This window comes from Vombatus ursinus, unplaced genomic scaffold (assembly GCF_900497805.2).
Source record: "Vombatus ursinus unplaced genomic scaffold, bare-nosed wombat genome assembly UNPS02014768.1, whole genome shotgun sequence".
Lineage (NCBI taxonomy): Eukaryota > Metazoa > Chordata > Mammalia > Diprotodontia > Vombatidae > Vombatus > Vombatus ursinus.
The window spans coordinates 26,207,885-26,225,577 of record NW_020954546.1 but is presented as its reverse complement, the minus strand read 5'-3'; the positions used below and the strand labels follow the sequence as shown (position 1 = coordinate 26,225,577).

General features: G+C 50.6%; 2 protein-coding genes across 2 annotated transcripts in view; both read right to left on the bottom strand.

Moving 5' to 3' along the window:
* The window catches only part of PHF12 (PHD finger protein 12), a 33,304-nt gene extending 24,527 nt beyond the window's left edge, over window positions 1–8,777 (bottom strand). Inside the window, exons 1-2 of the mRNA XM_027861529.1 lie at window positions 8,636–8,777; window positions 7,822–8,003 (exon numbers count right to left, since the gene is read on the bottom strand). Coding sequence (XP_027717330.1) covers window positions 7,822–8,003; window positions 8,636–8,701 — 248 coding nt within the window. The 5' untranslated portion in view covers window positions 8,702–8,777. The remainder of the gene's footprint in view (window positions 1–7,821; window positions 8,004–8,635) is intronic.
* Window positions 8,778–13,866: 5,089 nt separating this feature from the next.
* The window catches only part of SEZ6 (seizure related 6 homolog), a 43,488-nt gene continuing 39,661 nt past the window's right edge, over window positions 13,867–17,693 (bottom strand). Inside the window, exons 11-17 of the mRNA XM_027861709.1 lie at window positions 16,966–17,160; window positions 15,740–15,931; window positions 15,240–15,437; window positions 14,854–14,892; window positions 14,260–14,377; window positions 14,080–14,182; window positions 13,867–13,896 (exon numbers count right to left, since the gene is read on the bottom strand). Coding sequence (XP_027717510.1) covers window positions 13,867–13,896; window positions 14,080–14,182; window positions 14,260–14,377; window positions 14,854–14,892; window positions 15,240–15,437; window positions 15,740–15,931; window positions 16,966–17,160 — 875 coding nt within the window. The remainder of the gene's footprint in view (window positions 13,897–14,079; window positions 14,183–14,259; window positions 14,378–14,853; window positions 14,893–15,239; window positions 15,438–15,739; window positions 15,932–16,965; window positions 17,161–17,693) is intronic.

Genomic DNA, 17,693 nt, shown 5'->3' with positions numbered 1-17,693 from the left:
TCATATCACCTTTCATTCCCAAATAATCACCCCCCCCATCACTTAGCCACCTCTTGTAATGACAATGAAAGACAGAAAAGTGATTTCAGCAAAACCGACATGCCATTTATGTGATGGTACATGCAATCAATATTCCATATCCAGATTCCTTCACTTTTGCAAAGGAGGAATTCCTTTCCACCTCTAAGAGGCTATTTAAAAGACAAACTAAGGAAAATTAAACACAGGCTAAGTGTTGAAACAGGAAAGCTGAGTCCATAAACATTTAATCCCATTTTGAAGTCCCATTTCCATAGTTCACTGATGAATAACAGAGAACAGCCAATTGACAGCCCATAAGATTCTTTAGAAAATCCTCCCAAAATCCTTTCTAAAAAATAAGACTAGTTCCTCAAAATGAAAAAATGACTAGCACAAAGCTCAATCTCTGAATAAAGATAATTGAACTACCTTCTGATTGATTCAGTGAAGGTAGGAATGAGGAACAGCTCCCTCAAAGTAGTTATAGGTCTCTGGGCTGGTGAAAGGAAAAGCAACAGGAGTCCTGAGTAGCCTACTTTTGTAACAGAAGAACTTATTTAAACAACTCTCACTGAAGTTTTGTGCTGTTCATTAGCTTCCCTGCTGCCCTGAGCTCTTTCTAGTCACAAATGCAGAACCTGGATAAGAGAAAGGTAATACTCCATATCCCTCTGGGATCACAGCAGTGTGGGGGCCTGAAGTGGGCGATGCTGACACAAATGGGGCTCCATCTGGAAATCCAACTTGCCTGAGATCCAGAGAGGATTTTCCCCCAGTCTGGCCTGGAGATAAAGTGATGTCTTTGGGCCACTGTGAAATTCAAACCCCACAGAGAGTCATCTCTAGCTTGCTAGAGCTTATTTCAAAAAGTGCCTCATGCTGAGCTGAGATCAGTGACAAAGACTGAAGCTGGGTTCGTTCAGACTCGGATGTTTCTCCCCTTCCTGCTGTTATCCTATTTATCTTTTGTCCTCTCAAGACTGGGTAGCATTTCCTGAGAGGTAGTCTGTGCAATTTGTAAAAAAGCATGGGAAGTGCAAAAAATTAAACACCAAAGCTACTGACATAGAGGAAAGCAAACATAATGAGGTAGACAAGAATGGCTATATGTTTGTGTTAACAAAAGGTACCATCCACTTGGAATGACCCAGACATCATTTCTGTTCCCCAAACAATGTACAGAAGAGATGAGCCAGCTCTGGGCTCTTAAGCAGTTCAGTGGGAAATTGAAATAAGAATCAAAAAGGAAAATTTGAAGCAGTTCTTTGGATGAAGCAGTGAAGCTACTCATTAACTTCCACCAATAACAGGTCCCAGACAAATCTTGGTTTGTCTTTGCAAGGTGTACTTATGGTACCTAGAATCGTATGGTGAATTGAACTCTACTGAATGAAAACAGCCTGAATACACTTTTTTGGGTTGATACTGTTTCTTCTATCAGTTTCTATCCTAACCTTTATTCCTTTAACTTTTGACATAGCTACTGTTTCCAAAATCTGAATCACCATTTTTCCCCCCTCCATTGAACTTTAGGACTGACCTTAAGATCACAGGACAAAGATTTCAGTAATTTAAAAGGGGAAGGCAGAAGAGAGAGTCATTCCCTTGTTCTTCTGAACTGTTCTGAGATTATGGGCAGAGAAGTCAGCTAATGACCTGTGCGATGTGTCCTGGGCATGGTGACAAGCCCCTTTTTCAGAGGTAGTCTAGGACTTAAACTGAATACAATGTCCTCCTCTTTCTGGAAGCTGGCAGAAGGACAGACATACTCCCGCTTTGTCTCTGGGGAGACCAGGGTTATGAAGAGGTAACTTCTAAGTGTCTTTCACTGGGCATCAAGGGAGACAGCCATTGCTAAGTACTCCTTAAGGCATTTAAGCCAAACGAGGGGAGGGGAGGGGAGTAGGTGTATTTCTCCTAGGGCAATTCAAAACCTCTGGCATCTTAAGGATGAAAATATTTCCAGGAGCACAAGGTGTGTCAACATAGCATGTATCATCATATCCCAAACCAACACCTTCCGCCTGGGCTGCCTGCTTTTACTACACATCTAAGGAACTTGTGTGTGTGTGTGTTGGGGGCGGAACCAGCAACATGGGTTTCAACAAAGAATCAGAGCTGTAAGGAACTTCACCAGCCATCTGGTCTGACCTAAATCTAACGACCCCCACCCCCCACTGACAAGTAAGTGGTCTCTTTCAAAAGCAAACATTTGGCTTTCTCTCTTTTCTACCACTTTGTCACTCTAGGGGCAAAACTAGATCTTGCTACAGGACAGCTTCACTGGTAGCTAACACATCCTCCAGGGATCAAATCAGGCTCACTATGTTCTACAGAAAACCTGTAAGCAAATGTATATTCTCTAGTCTATATACCAATGGTTCCTAACCTGGCAGCCACTTATCCACTGAAGGGGCTGGTAAACCTGGATGGGAAAAAAAAAACCCGTCACTTTAATACAATTGGTTTCCTTTGTAAGCCTATGTATTTTATTAATTTAAAACCACTCTGAGGAGTCCATAAGCTTCAGATGCCAAGTCCAGGACACAAGAAAGGGTAAGAAACCCTCTTCCATGATTTCTCCATCTACTGGCATATCCTAACATTCACAAGTTAGTTCACCATAGCTCATAATCAGCTCTTCCCTCTAGTTTACCTGGGTTTAAATGAGTCAGCTGACCGAAGTAATTTCCAAAGCAAGCTGTTAATTACTTGTTTTACAAATCAAATTGCAGCAATTAAAATCTTCCTCCTTAAACCAAGAGCCTCCAGGTACAAGGACAAATACAAGGAATACCTTCCCACTTGGCTCTTTCATGCAACACATGGACATTTAAGACTGTGGCTAATAAATGTGGGAATTCATCCTTTCCAGAGGGGGTGGGGAGTGATGAATTTAGGCAACATTAAAAAGGTCATGTTCATCTTTGGAATTCTCTGCCAGGAAAGTGGAAAGAACAAGAAACAAACATGTCAATCATGCTGCATTTGTCTTTACTAAGATAGAGTATCTGGATCTAAGTGAAATAACTATTCACTAGCCATTATTCAGATGCAGAGAGATGTTAAATTATTATTGGGAGGGATTAGAGGAGGCAGAGGACAAAACAGGAAGAAAAATGAGCGAGTGACATGTCTACATCTGTTTGAATTTTATACATAATTTTATTTTCATTCAGAGCTTCCTATAAATCAGTATCTTTCATTCAATACACAATAGTGACTACTAGAACCACTTTTTTAGTGCAAATGAGACAATTTATTAGAAATTTCTCTCATTATGCTTTATATATGTAAATCCTTCTTTGAAACTTTAAACTTGACTGGGGCTTAAAATAGATGTAAGAGAACCACAGCTCTAGAATCCACAAGTATGATTGAAAGAACTGTACACCATTACATACTTGTAAAAACCACATCGTGGGCAGGTAGGTGGCACAGTGGACAAAGAGCTGGGCCTAAGGTCAGGAAGATTCATCTTCCTGAGTTAAAATTCAAATCTGGCCTCAGATATTCACTAGCTGTGTGACCCTGGGCAAGTCACTTAACCTCTGTTGCCTTAATACACTGGAGAAGGAAATGGCAAATCACTCCTGTATCTTTGCCAAGAAAACCCCATGGACAGTATAAGCCAAGGGGTCACAAAAATCTGGACAAGACTGAACAACAACATGGTAAGAACTTTTTGAATTTTACTGAGTTGCTTCAAGTACTATAATAAATGTTCTATTTCAGGAAAATATTGTCCTCTTTTTCAAGCTGAGCCTTCTTTTCTTACCTGGTTCCTAAACCATTTACAGTATAAAAATTTCAGCAAATATACAACTAAAACAAATCTTTAGTCTTTAAGATTTTTTTATATGGGTTGATCACCCCAAGCCTCTGAAATGAAGTTTCCCACAAAAGTATCTTTTGTAGAGAAAATTACCCATAGATATTCAAACAAATTTTAGAAGTAACTACCTAAATTTAAGTTAAATACTGACTTAACCACGACCACCTTAAAGTCTGAATGGAACACTTACAACATTAAAAACATGCACATCTCATTGCAATACAACAAAAGTAAAGAAAAAGGCTTGTTTACTATGGCTCAGAAACATTCTACTGCTCAAAAAAAGGAGGGTTTTTAAAAGGCCAGAAGTGCCACTGGCAGGATAACCAACTTACAAGGATAAGAAAACAGCATACGCCTCACAAGTTCCACCTCAAAATCTGTTCCTTCTAATTTCTCAATCCTGCTAAGAGGACTCCTCAGCCACGGCATTACACCAGGAGCTGCTGAGCAGCTCATGGACCTGACAAAACCAGGAAAAAACCATCCGCCTAGCTAATCATCAGGATGCTCTACATGCCAGTTAAAGGTGGCAGTTTTCCACTTCACGTGAGAAACTTCTCTTGCTGTGACTCGCTTTAAATAATATGCAAAACTCCAAGGCGAGCTCAGTTTTGCCCGTTCAGTACAGACTTTTTCACTCCCCATTCTTCGAAAACCTCATTTTGGAATCCGCTGCCAATACCATCGAGAGGAAACCCAGCCAACAATTCCAAATATAACATGCGGAGGCAAATGCTGCAGAAATCCGTCTGACGGGAAGCAAGCATGCTGAGTGAGGTAAGGTAGATGCCTGCTCAATGGGACAGTCTCAGTTCCTATTTCTGTTTGGGGCTATGAGCTTGGTAAGAGAGGAAATCAATGTTTTTCACCAAATTCATTAGTCATGCCCTACAATGTTCACTTTGCTATGAGCTGATCATACCCATTTTAATCAGAAAAATGGCCCAGTAAACTCAGCTCAGGCTCAGTTAGTCTTAACTTCAAACCTATCTTTGGAGCTAATCATTGTGTGACTGGCATTTTCAGAAAGTACAACTTGAGGCTGTGCAATTAGGCCGTTCAAGGAACATTTAAAAAAGATCTTCTTCCACCTCACCTAACGCAGGCTTGGTATCCCTTCCCACCACCTTGAATAATTGATGTACCAGTTAAACTCAGATAAATGATTCAACTGTCACTTAAACAAGTGCTTACACATTATTTCCTGAACTCTTATTGTTCAGTAACATCATAAGACTAACCTCTACCACTCTGTTCTTTCACAGACTCACAGAAAAAGATCCAGAAAGAAACAGGTGGTCTAGCCTAATTGAGAGAAAAATCACTGTTCTTCCCACGGAATAAAACAGGCCAGAGAAAAGAATGGCCAAGAAAACAATCAACCTGCCTGATCATTTTCTTCTTGTAGCTACTGGTTAAAAATCTCATGGTTCTGTGCAGTATCATGATCTCAGAATTTAAAATGTGCCTAGATTTGTTTTGGAGAGACTTCACAAGGTCCTTTTCCCAGTTAAGCAGACCAGGTATCCTGGAGACTTAAAAAGACCTGCCTTGGAGAGCTCTGAATAAAGATCCATGCATGGTAGCAAAGCACTTTGCCTTCAAGGATTTGCAAAACTCCAGCTACACACCAATGCATTCTGGGAGGAGGATGGATGAAGTAGTCATTGTTATGTTTATCAAAGTAAATATGCAATGGGAAGTTGAAGAAAAAAAGTCTGCCCAAGTCAACATTGTTTCCAAACAACTCTTACACAGATCAGTGGAACCTGGACCCCAAAAGGACTCATGTATAATCATGAGGATGAGTCAATTTTTTTTAAAAGCAGGAAATTCTCTAAGACGACCAACTCTGGCATGAATTAGTCAATGGATTACTGTCAGACTAGAAGCATGGTGAGTGGGGAGAAATGGCCGAAGAATGTGGTGATAATAAGCCCAGTCTATAGGATGAGGGTTATCAAGAATTCCTATCTGAAAATAAAGCTTCCAGCCTTCCCACCAATACCAAAGGGCACTGTTCTCCAAAATCATAAGAAACATAAATTAGGCTGCCCTACATCAACATAAACAATAGGGTGTTTTATAATTTAAACATTAACTTGGGTTGTCAGTGGTACATTCAGTTCTATCATCTTTAAGAAGAGAGGGAAACACATGCCCCACCTTACTTAGCAGGAATCTCAATTTGCCAATTACCACTACCAATCTCATTCACAGAGGGAAAAAATGATTTTGATTCACTGAAATGAAATATAGACAAACCAGAATTTCACTACAGCTAGAGTGAAAACAATTGTTACAGTTTGACAAGATTTAGTCTCAACTGATGAATTTAAAAATTCAGGGATCAGGTTTTACCCTTTACACCCTAATGCATGCTGTACAGTGCCCAAGGTTTCCAAGGGCAGTTCCAGTTTTACTAAACAAATGAGACTAAAGAGCGTGTGGGCCTTAACAAACAGCCAAATTCTACGCAGAAGCCATTACACTCAGCTAACACCAACGACATCTACTCAAGCTAACACCAACTACATCCAAGAGTAAAACATTAACCTACTGTTGCACATTGATGTCCACAACCCTGCTCCAATATGACATCTACCAAACAGTCACAATCCGAAACAAGAGTAACTGAAAGTAACTGTCAATTCACATAAAATACCTCAGTTATAGAAATTCCACAGCACTAAAACAGAGCCAAGAGACAGACTCCAAGAGTTTTCCTCCAGCTGTATTACACATTACAGGAAGTATACACTCTTAAAAAGCATGGATCTCCACCTTTACAGTATTAGTCATTTCACCATAAAATTTTTAAATGCTACCAGCAAAGATTCCTACAGGACAAAAACATTTCTACCCCAGCACCACCGAAAGCTGGGGTGCAGTGTACTCTTGGACAAAACTATCTTGGGAACAGTAATGGGCCTCTTCCTATACAACTTCTGACCACAACCTTAATTTCCTTACTATCAGTAATCAGTCTAATAAGTAGTTCAAACCCCTACAATTAGCACAAATACAGAGTATGCAGTATTAAACTCCATCCCAAAACGGGGGGGGGGGGGGGGGGGAAGAATGTGAATGAAACTGGAGAAGAGAACTTAGGCAGAATCTCTACAGACTGAAAATCGAGGTACAAGAGGCAGCCCCAAGAAGGGGGATGTAAGAAGGAACCCCCCATCCTCAGCACGGTTTGCTTTCTCTCCCTGTCGTCTAGCCAGTCCAGCTGCACCGCAGCCAGCCCGGGTCAACTGTTGCTGCAGAAAAGGCCAAGCCTGAGATGCAATCTGGGCTCCCGAGGCGGCCGAGGCCTTTCGGGAGGGGAGGGGATTTCTCGGGGCGGAAGCTCAAGTTTAAACGCCTCTGGGCAGAGCGGCGGAGGAGGTGGCGGCCGGCGCCCTTCCCCGGGTGGGAGGGCAGGACAGTGGCCGTAGCCGGTCCGGCCCCCCCGGCCTCCGCTACGCTCCCCTCCCCCGGCCGGCGGGCGCACGTTTCCGCCCCGGCGGCCAAGGATTTCCCAGCCCCGGGCCGACCAAGCCCGGCCGCCGCCGCCGAGAGACGCGCAATGGGCGCCCGGGGGCAGCTCTAATTGCGGACCCGGGCCCCGGCCAGGGCTGCCCAAGAGGCGCGGGGCGGGGCGCAGAGGGGGCCGGGGCCCGGCCTCCCGGGGCTGCCGCCGCGCCGGCAAATCCTCTCCGCAGCCAAAATGGCGCTGAGAATAAAAATATAATTTAGAGGCCGCCGGTCGCCATGTTGTAAACAGAGGCAGAGGCCGGTCGGGCCAGCCCGCTCCCCTCCCCTCCCCACCCCTCCCCTCCCCTCCCCTCCGGCCCGCTCCGCTCAGCTCCGGCGGTGGCGGCAGCAGGAGCAGGATCAGGAGCAGCAGGGCCGGGGCGGCGGGCGGGAGGCGGCGGCTCCAGCTCCCGTTATTCGCGGCGGGGGCGCGGCGGACCTACCAGCACTGGAGGTGGAAGGCGGCCGGGCAGTGGTCGCAGCAGAGCAGGTCCCCGCCCTCCTTGCAGCTATCGCAGCTGTCGTGGTTGGTGGCCCTGCCGCTCCTGCGCGGCTCCTTCTCGGGCTTGCGGCTCCTCTTCTCCCCTTCTTCGCTCTTGGGGGGGGCCAGCAGGGCTTGGATTTGCTGCGCACACGGACAAACGGGGCGTGCGTGGGGGGCCCTGCGCGGGCCCCGGCCCCCCGCTCTTCCTCCCGCCCGCCCCCCTCTCCCGCTTTGTCCTCCTCCTCCGTGCCATCCTGCCTGCGCCCCGGGCTCTGGAGCCCCGGGCTGCCCGGGCTCGCTGCCCACCGAGGCGGACGGGCTCCGCGAGCGGGAGGACCGGGGCCGGGGGGATGGGGAGGCGGCGGGCGGACAGCGCGCTCCACTTCCTTGTATGGACACGGGGCAGGCCCTCCGAGGCCCCGGACCCGGACCGCAGGCAGACCGAGGGAGGGGAGTGGGGAGCGGCCGGTAAGGCACAAAGGGGCCGCGGAGGCGGCGCCCGGGAAGCACCCCGATGCCACGGGATAGGACGGGCATCCGAGCAGGGAGCTCGGATCGGGGGCGCCGGGAGTCAGGGGCTGCTGCGGAGCCTCTCAGCCGGCCGGGCCGGCCCCCCATCTGGCCAAGAAGGGCCGAGGAGTGAGAGGCCAGGCTCCGGCCCCCTCCCCCATCCTGCCGGCGCTCTCGGAGCGGGGCTGCTTTGTAGGCCGGGGGGGACCAGGCTCCCCGGCCTGCCTGCCCAAAGGGGAGGGGTCCGGGAGGGCTTCTCTTACCTCCATCAGCCCCCCCGACGTGTCCAGGTCGTACACGATCGTCTTGGTCTCCATTTTCTCCCACATTCATCCACCTCCCGGGCTGGGCGCGCTCCGCTCGGCCCCCCCCCCCCGACCCCGAGGGGAGGGGGGATGTGGGGGGAGGGGGCGCTCCTGACCCTCCCTCTCGCCCCAAGGGCCCGGCCTCCTCGCCCCCCCAGCCCTAGCCCCCGGCCCCCGCGGGGCCCCCGGGGCGGCACCGTCCTCCCCTCGGGCCGTGAGGGGGGCGCGGCCCCTCAGTCCCGGGCCGGGCTGCTGGCTGCACGGTGGCTCCGGGCTCCCGGGGGCTCGGGCCTCGGCGGGGCCTAGGCCCACAGGCTAGAGCCGGCGCTGGCGGCCGCCGGCCCGGCCGGGGAGGCTGGTGGGCGCTGCCATCCCGGGAGGGGGGTCGGGGTCGGGAGGGGGGGGCGAGAGGTGAGCTGAGGTGGTGCTGTGTGAGGGGACTGGGGGGGAAGGGGGATGGGGGGGGTCCCCGGGCTCCGCCTCTCGCCGCCGCCGCCGTCTGCGTCCCCGCTGCCGCGCACTTGGCGCAAACTTACCGCGAGCGCCCGCAAAGCCGCCCGCGCAGGCGCTCCGGGCTCGCCGCTCGCCGCGCGCAACCGCACTGACAGCCGGCGGCCTCGCTCCCGCGCAGCCGCGCAGAGGGGGCGCCCCCCAGCGCGCAGCCGCGCTGGCAAAAGCCGAGAGCGCTGGCGCCCCTCCCACCCATCACTGCGCCGGCGCATTGAGACCCGAAGGACCTTCTTCCTGCGCAAGCGGACTGGAGGGCTCCCGAGTCTCACAGCGCAGCCGCTAGGAATAGAGGAACCCTTCAGCCGCAGGCGTCAGTGGAGTGGCCAAAGACTAGTTGCTCCCTGCGCAGGCGTGCTGAGAGCTCCAGCCACCCCCGCCTCCACCTCTGCCACAGCCGCACCCGCTTCGTGCGCAGGCGTATTGTCGCCTCACGAGAGCTCGTTTCCCTTCGCCATCTTGGTAAAGGGAGCTCGTACGGGTATATCCTTGGAGCTCTCCGACTTTGGTGAGCAGGGCACGACAAGCTCTGGTGCTGGCTGAGGTTGTTAGGCCGTCGGTGGGGTCGGAGTTTTTAGTGATGTTAGTCGGCACCGTTTGGTTAGGCGCCAGTGCTGACGGCTGCGCTGGACCTGGCTACCATGTTTGTAAAGGGGGGAAAGGGACACTGAGACGGAAGAGGTGTTGCTAGGGGCACCGGCAGCCACGGCCGCATCTATATTCCTGACCCCTCCCTGCTCGAACAGTTAATCGGACGACGAGGATCCCGGTATTTACGGGGAGGGGGGCGACGGTGATAACATTTCTCACTAGAGAGCTCCGTTTTATCTTGCCTCTGGACGACAGTTCCAGGGAATTGCTTTTCAGTACTAGGGCAGGGGCGGAGAGCTCCTCCTCCACGTCAAAAGCCAGAGCTACCTGCCTACAGCGGACTTCGATTCCCGACATGCAATGCGCCAGGTGGCCCAGGGCGTGCGGGGAAGCGCATTGCAATCTGGGAACTGAAGCCTACAACCCTCGGCGCGCGCTATGGGAGTTGTAGTCCGGGCGGCGGCGCGGAACGTTTTGCACAATACAGTATTGAAAGAACACTGAAATTAAGGAGATACTCAGAGGGTTCAAATCCTGGCTCCGGCACCTAATAGTTCTGCTTGCCGACAGCGAGGCCCAGACTAGCCCAAGAAACCAGTCATAAGCCGGCTATGATGATAATGCTTGCACCATCTGCCTGCATCACAGGGAACAAGAGGAAAGCGCTTTGGAAGCCTATGGTAACTCCCATTTGCACAGCACTTTAAGGTTTGTAAAGCGCTTTCTCCACAGTCGCCATGCAAGGTGAAAGCGTTGTGCTGTAGAAATGGGAGCTGCCGTTAGTGTAACAAACAACTACGTAAGAAGATGGTCTGTCTGCTAGGAGCTGGAGTGCTGCATGCTGGGATTTGTAGTCTCTGAGAAGTAAGCGTTCCTTCCCGGTCAGGGATAGAGGTCCCCACTGGGGGCTCCCAATGAAGTCTATAGGTCAAGAGTGAGCCCTACAACTGTTGTTGATTGTAAGGTGTGCCAGGCCCTTAACTGAGCATTGTTAACAAATAGTTGGGTGTACTTCCCAAGAATGTCAAATCTCTCCAGGAGGCAGGCATATAGGTGTCTGAAGGACATAGGCAGGGTGTTGTCCACTGTTATTTCACTTAGAGTTTGGGAACACTTTGGATTGGGGGTACAGATTGAGAAGAGTAAATAAAGGTCATGCCCCAGGCTGAGGGTCCACCAGAGGTCGAACACAGAGTCATAGAACATTAAATATAGAAAGAAATCTTAGAGGTTACAAGTCATACTGCTAGTTAGTGGCAGAGTTAGGACCAGCACTCAATTTTCCTGGCTCCTTTTTCAGCCTAATGAGTCAGGGTGGTGCAGTGGAAAGACCGATGAATTTGTAATGAGAGGACCTGCATTCAAATCCTGTTTCTGCCTTTTGCCACCCATGTGACATTGGGTCACATTAAGTCACTTTAACCTCCTTTGGGACATATTTTCCTCGTCTATAGAATGATGGGGTTGGATTAGATGATGTCAGCTCTTCCAGCTGTCAATCTAGGATCCCATGATTCTCCCCACTGGACTTCATTGGCTCACTCTAACAAGTTGCTAGTCCATCTTTTGGGATGATAAGATCAGCACAAGTATGTTAAATTAGGTTCCAATTTTTCCTGTTTCAGTCAGGCTACTTATGTCAAGGGAAAGAGGTGGTCTGGTGACCTCCCTAGGAAGTCCTGCCTCCAGGAATCCACCTGTGGGGGATAAACAACTTGTTCACTGCTCCTCTCTGCTGCCCCTCCTTGTGCTGATTATGGGTGGTGAGTGGGCTCTTCCCAGAGTGGAGCAATGAATGAACCATGTAGCCATGTTGGTGGTGGAGGGGGGGAGAGGAGGCTGCCAGCTTCAATCTCTTTGAAAGCCCTGTTGCCCACTTTTAAGGACTCTCCCATGGGCTCTCTGAGGTTGGCACCTCAAAGGCCCTGGTGTCATTGCCTGTACTCCTGCCCCTGAGGGCTCAGCTGTGCTGCTGTGTCATCCCTCTGGCACTAGCTTGGCAGAGAAGCTGGGGAGAGAGGGAGAAGAGGAACTCCTGGCACCATGCCCAGCTATCAAGGGTTTGTTTTGATTGACACCATCAGTTGCAGCCACAAGCAGGAACAGGAGGCGGGCTAATGAGGGAAATCAGGCTGTTCTGGTGACAGGTGGCAGGGAACCAAACTGCTCAGGAGACCTCCCATTCAGGTCAGGGAAGAAAGGAGTAGCTCCCAAGGGCAAAGGAGAGGACCTTGGTGGGCTGGGTGAGAAGAAGCTCCCCTTGGAAAGCCCCAGACCTGGAAGCTAAAGCATGAGCCAGATCTAGCAGAATCCTGTGCAGGTGACCTCTTGTGGTTGATCCGGTAACTGCACCCTCTTAATAGGATTGAGGCCCTCTCCCGTTCCTTGGGGGATGGATGAGTGAGGGAGACATCAGAGGATCCTAGATCTGGAGGTAGAAGGGTCCCCAGAGTTCATCCTAGTCCACCCCCCTCATTTTACAGAGGAGGGAAGTTGAAGCTACTTGGCTAGTAAGCATCAGGATGGATCTGGTAGCTTGCCTTGCATGCTGAGAAGAAGGATGCTCAAGATTCAGCAGGGATGGCGGGAGCTCTGACGAGGCACTTGGGGATGTGCTGGCTACTGTCCTGGGTCTGGCCTGTTGCCTCCAGAACAGTGCCAGCGGAAGGAAGAGTAGAATGGGCCGGGTGAGCAGCTGGGCTCCTGGACCAAAGGGAGTGCCCACCAGGGGAGAAACCAGTCATCTCCCCCTCTCCAGCGGGGAGGCTCTGCGTCTCAAAGCCTCGGTTCTGTGCACAATGGCCACTCAATAAACATTTGTTCGTGTGATTTTAAAGGAGCCCAGGCTCCCTTTTTGTGTCTGCCTTTGCCCTCCCCCAATACTCTTTCAACAAGTAAACACCATCCACCTGACTGCCAGCTTTGTTGAAAACACCTTTTTAATAAGGAAACAACAGAAATGAAAGATTATTCTCTGGCTGGAGCCCAGACCCTAGATCCCATGTTACACTTTACATGTACAAAAGTGGTTTACAACCAGTTCCTTGGGTCCCCCGCTGGAGCAGGCTGGACCTCTGCCTCCAGGGCCAGTTTCCTGGGCTTTTGGACTGCCCCTCTCCTGGATTTGTTTGCCTCTATGCCCCCCCCTCAAAAAAAAACAAGGAAAGAAAAAATATTGGTGGATGGAAGAGAAAATTAAATGTCTGGAGTTGGGAAAAGTTGGGTTGGGAAAGAAGGATGTTTATAATGAACCAGCACATCAGGGCAAAGGGTGTCACCTCTCCTCATCTCCTTCACACACACACACACACACACACACACACTCTCAAACACTTCAGGGGGTGGGGCAGGCCAGGGAAGGATAGGGTTGTCCCCTTTGGTATGGATTACATTTCCCAGGAGAACCAGTCCTGGGTGGGTGGGAGTCCCCAAACCCTTAGAGTCCCTGGGATTTATTCCTTCCCACCCTTCTGGCTTTTGGGAGAGAGGGGTGGTTGTCCTCTCCTGGGACAGGAGAGGGGGATTGGGGAAGCTTATTGAGGTGGGGGGGTCATTCCAGGGAGATCCAGAGAATAGAAGTCCCCTAAGAAGGCAGAGCTAATTGCGGACATGAAACCTGGGTAGGCTCCTTCCTACCTCTTGGTTAGCCCCCATTCTTTGCCTGTGAAGAACACAGGGAGAGGTTTCTGCCACCCACCTGGCCTGCCTGTAGCTCATTTGCCCATGGTTTGAGAGCATAGAGACTGAGTGGAAATGCTCTGACTTCCCAGTCCCCAAGATCCAAACCTGGTGATGGGGAGAGAGGCAGAAGGCTGTTCTTCCAGGGACCAGACAGTGCTTGAGCCTGGCTTGCCCAGAGGCAAATGCCCTCATAGGCTTAGAGATGGGCCCAGAGTAGGCAGAAGTGCCCAGGCAGATGGCTGGTGGTGGACAGTGCAGGTGGGGGAAGGTGCAGCTCTGAAAGGGCTAGGGTGGAGTTCTTTCCAGGTGGTATGTACAGGAGGTGGGTAGGGCAGCAGATAGTGTCAGGGAAGCTGCCGACCAGTTGGTAATGCCAGGCAGGGTGGGCTCCCCCAGACTGCCCCCTCTCCCTAAATGGAGACCTCATATTCCCTCGTCTCCTGCAAAGGAAAGAGACTGCTGGGAGTTGGAAACCACCCAGCAGACCCTGGCCCACCCCCACCCTCCTGGGGAAAGGGATCTTTGGGACAAAGTGGTTCCCCTCAAGAAAAGATGCTTGTCAGGAGCCAGGGATGAGGACTGTTGGGTCAGAAGGACAACACAGGTTCAATTAGGGTACTTACTCCAGTCTCGTAGGTAGGATTATCAAAAGCAGACTCCACAGTGATGTGGTCATAGAGACGGGGCTGAGCCAGAGGCAGCTGCAGTGGACTTTTCCTTTGGACCCTGTGGGACAGAGGGATGGGTGAGTATCGTCATCGGGCCTCTGGAAGTGTCTTGAGGGCAATGGCTGGTACACTTACCTAGAGAAGTAGAGGTAAATGCCTCCCATCAGCAATGCCATAGCCACCAGAGGCAGGAAGATGGCAGCTGCCACGTGAGCGGCATCCAGAGAGTTTGTGGTAGTGGGGGCCTTGGCAACTGCAGGCACAAAGGATAGGGGCTTGGCACTGGTGGTCCATGAAAACCAGGCCTCTTGTCTCCCAATGTCTACTTCCTGTCTTTACCACCCCCTTTTTCCCCATTCTTCATCTCTCTGGCTTTTACTGTTGACATCAGCACCAGTCCCACTGCCTTCTCTGATGAGTGCCCTGGGCCTTCCTCTTCACCAAATTACTGTTTCTGGATGAGGCGGGTTAATAATGGATGGCTTCTTCCATTGTCTTCCCTCCACCCCCTTTTCCCTTCTCTTACTCCCTAGTTGCTACATGAGATTCCCTCCCCCACCAGTAACTAGCAAGGGCAAGCTTTAAGTACCAGGGATAGCGTGTGTGTGTGTGTGTGTGTGTGTGTGTGTGTGTGTGTGCGCGTGTGTGCGTGCACGTGCGTGTGCATGCATACGTGTGTGTGTGTGTGTGTGTGTGTGTGTGTATAGAAATGAAGGAGTGGGGGCTCACCATCCAAGCTGCGACCACTGTAGAACTCCTCCAGAGAGGCTGGAATGAGAATTGGGAGGGGAAGAAGGAAGAGAGATCAGTGATCCAGTTAGAGCCAAGGATGGGGAGATTTGGGGAACAGGGATGGGGCTCACCCAGATAGACCCTGAATGGATTTTCCACTTGAATTGAGGCCAGTTAGTCCAGGGAAGGGCTGAAGGAGAAGAGGGCATGCCAGGGGGAACTCTGCCTATGAGGACATTCTCTGGAAGCAAGCCACACATTGTCATGGGCAATAATGAAGATAATGAAGAGATTGTTCAGTCTCGGTGTTCAGTGGGGACAAGGGAAGGGGAGGGGAGAGTCAGCCAAGAGGTGGGAATGAGAGGTGTGCTGAGAAGGCTCACCAGCCTTGCAGGTGGGTGGGTGGTCACTCCATTGTGAAGGATGTCCAGGCACGCACTTGATGCTGGCCTCTCCCTGCAGCACGTAACCAGGGGCACAGGAGAAGTGGAGAGTGGCGCCTGGTGGGTACAGCCGCTTCTCAGGGCTGCGGACACCATTTTCAGGGGTTCCAGGACCATGGCATGGCTTGTACTGTTCCACTGCAAAGGCAGCCAGAGTCCAGTGAGGGCACTGGGACTGAACACCTGTCAGCAGTACCTTCATCTTTTTTGCCAACCCAGCTACTGCTTCTCTGGTTTGGGGATGACGCTCCCCCTCGCCTTGCACCCAGGACTCCAGCTTCTTATCAAAGGGGGACCCCACTCTTTTTCCTTAGTTTGTCCCATACTCTGAATAGGGCATGTGTGTGGGTAGAGGGTAGGAGTGAGGGTAAACTAGCATACTCCTCCCTTAATCCCCCATTCCCTCCCATCCCCGCACCCAATACCATCTTGGCACTTACGGAGGCATTTGGGGGCTCGGTCACTCCACTTGGGGCTGCCTGCCTGGCGGTCATGGCAGCTAAGGATGGCACTTCCTGTCAGCACGTAGCCCTTGTCACAGATATACTGCACGGTGGCACCCACTGGAAACTTGGGGCTGGAGATGAGCCGACGGCTATGATCCACATCCCCGGGGTCGTGGCACGAAGTTACTGGAGATGGGGGGAGCAGAACAAGCCAAGGCCGAGGCTGGGCATGACCTGCTTATGTCTCCTGCATGGTCCTGCCCTCCGCCTGCCCCATTCCCCAGATGACATGGGTACAGATTCCCAGACTAGCTCCCTTTCCTTTCTGTCTTGACTTATTATTAAGTACTTACAATGTAAATAAGGGCTGTTCTAGGCACTGTGATGGATAAGGCACAAAGGAATGAGACAGGAGACCAGATCCTACTTGTAAAGGTCTTAAATCTGGTTGAGGGGGAAGGGAATGAGATACCCACATAACAAGATAACTAGTATAATGATTGGCAGGTAAAGATAGTGTTTGTGGAGGGAGAGGTAGAGATCACTGAACTCATCAAGGAAGGTTTGTTGGGGGTATAGGTGGGACTTGAACTGGATGAATAGGATTTAGCCAAATGGAAAAGAGAGGGGAGGGCATCCCAGGGAGGGGGCACAGCTTGAGCAAAGGTAGATAGGAGGAAATGAGCATGGTCCATTTGGGAGTCAAGCATGGAGCTTTTATGCCATCCCTTAGACCAGGGGTGGGGAACCTGCAACCTCGAGGCCACATGTGGCCTTCTAGGTCCTCGGGTGTGGCCCTTTGAGTCCAAGTTTTATAAAACAAATCCTTTTATTAAGGGGATTTGTTCTATGAAGTTTGGATGCAGTCAAAGGGCCATACCTGAGGACCTAGAGGGCCATGTGTGGCCTTGAGGCCCAAAGGTTTGCCACCCCTGCCTTAGACCCTTGTGCCTAGCATTAGACTGGAAGTTTCTTGAGGGCAGGACTATCTTTTGCCTCTTTTTGTATCCCCAGTGCTTAGCACAATGCCTGGCACACTGCAGGTGCTTAATAAATGCTTACTGATTGATTGATAGATAGCATGGCTCTTCGATCCTTTCCCTCATGTCCATGTTTCCCTCTGCTTCTTTCTGTCTGCATTTATACCCCTTTGTATCTGCTTGACTGTTTCTGATCTGGGACCAGCTAAATGTGGGGGTGGGGAGGGGAAGCCCACTCACCCCTCTGACAGGTGGGCAGGTCTTCACTCCAGGTGAGATCCCATTGGCACATGAGGGTGTTGACTCCAGTGACTTCAAAGCCAGGGTAGCACTGGAAGGTGACCACAGTGCCATGGACCAGCTCGGGTTGGGATGGGCTCTTCCAGCCATTGGGGATCTCGGGCAGCTCTGGGCACGTGTCATTGCGGGGCACCTCTGGAGATACAGGGCCCGTGGGGGAAGAAGGGATAATGAAGTGGTCCAGACTATCCCAGGCGTCAATGCAGTCTGTAAGAGGCTTGGTGCCTCCTTCCTCCTTGCCCTAAAGGCTGCCCATGTGCCCCTCTTTATCCAGCCTTTGCCCTCTGTTGGCAGTCTCTGCCAACTTCAGTGTTCTAGTGGCCTTCATACTTCTCCATCACCTTTCCTTAGATTATCTATCCAGAGTTGGAAGAGACCTCAGAAGCCATCTTAATCCAACCCCATCATTTTATAAATGGGGAAACTGAGACCCAGGTAGGTTAAGTAACTTGCCCAAAGTCACATAAATATTAAGCATCAGAGGTGGAATTTGAACCCAGATCATCTGATTGCAAAATCAGTATACTCTTTCCAGTATACTGTACTGCCCCCATCTCTCTCTCTCCTCTCCTTTCTTTCTTTCTTCCTTTCTTTCTTTCTTTCTTCCTTCCTTTCTTTCTTTCTTTCTTTCTTTCTTTCTTTCTTTCTTTCTTTCTTTCTTTCTTTCT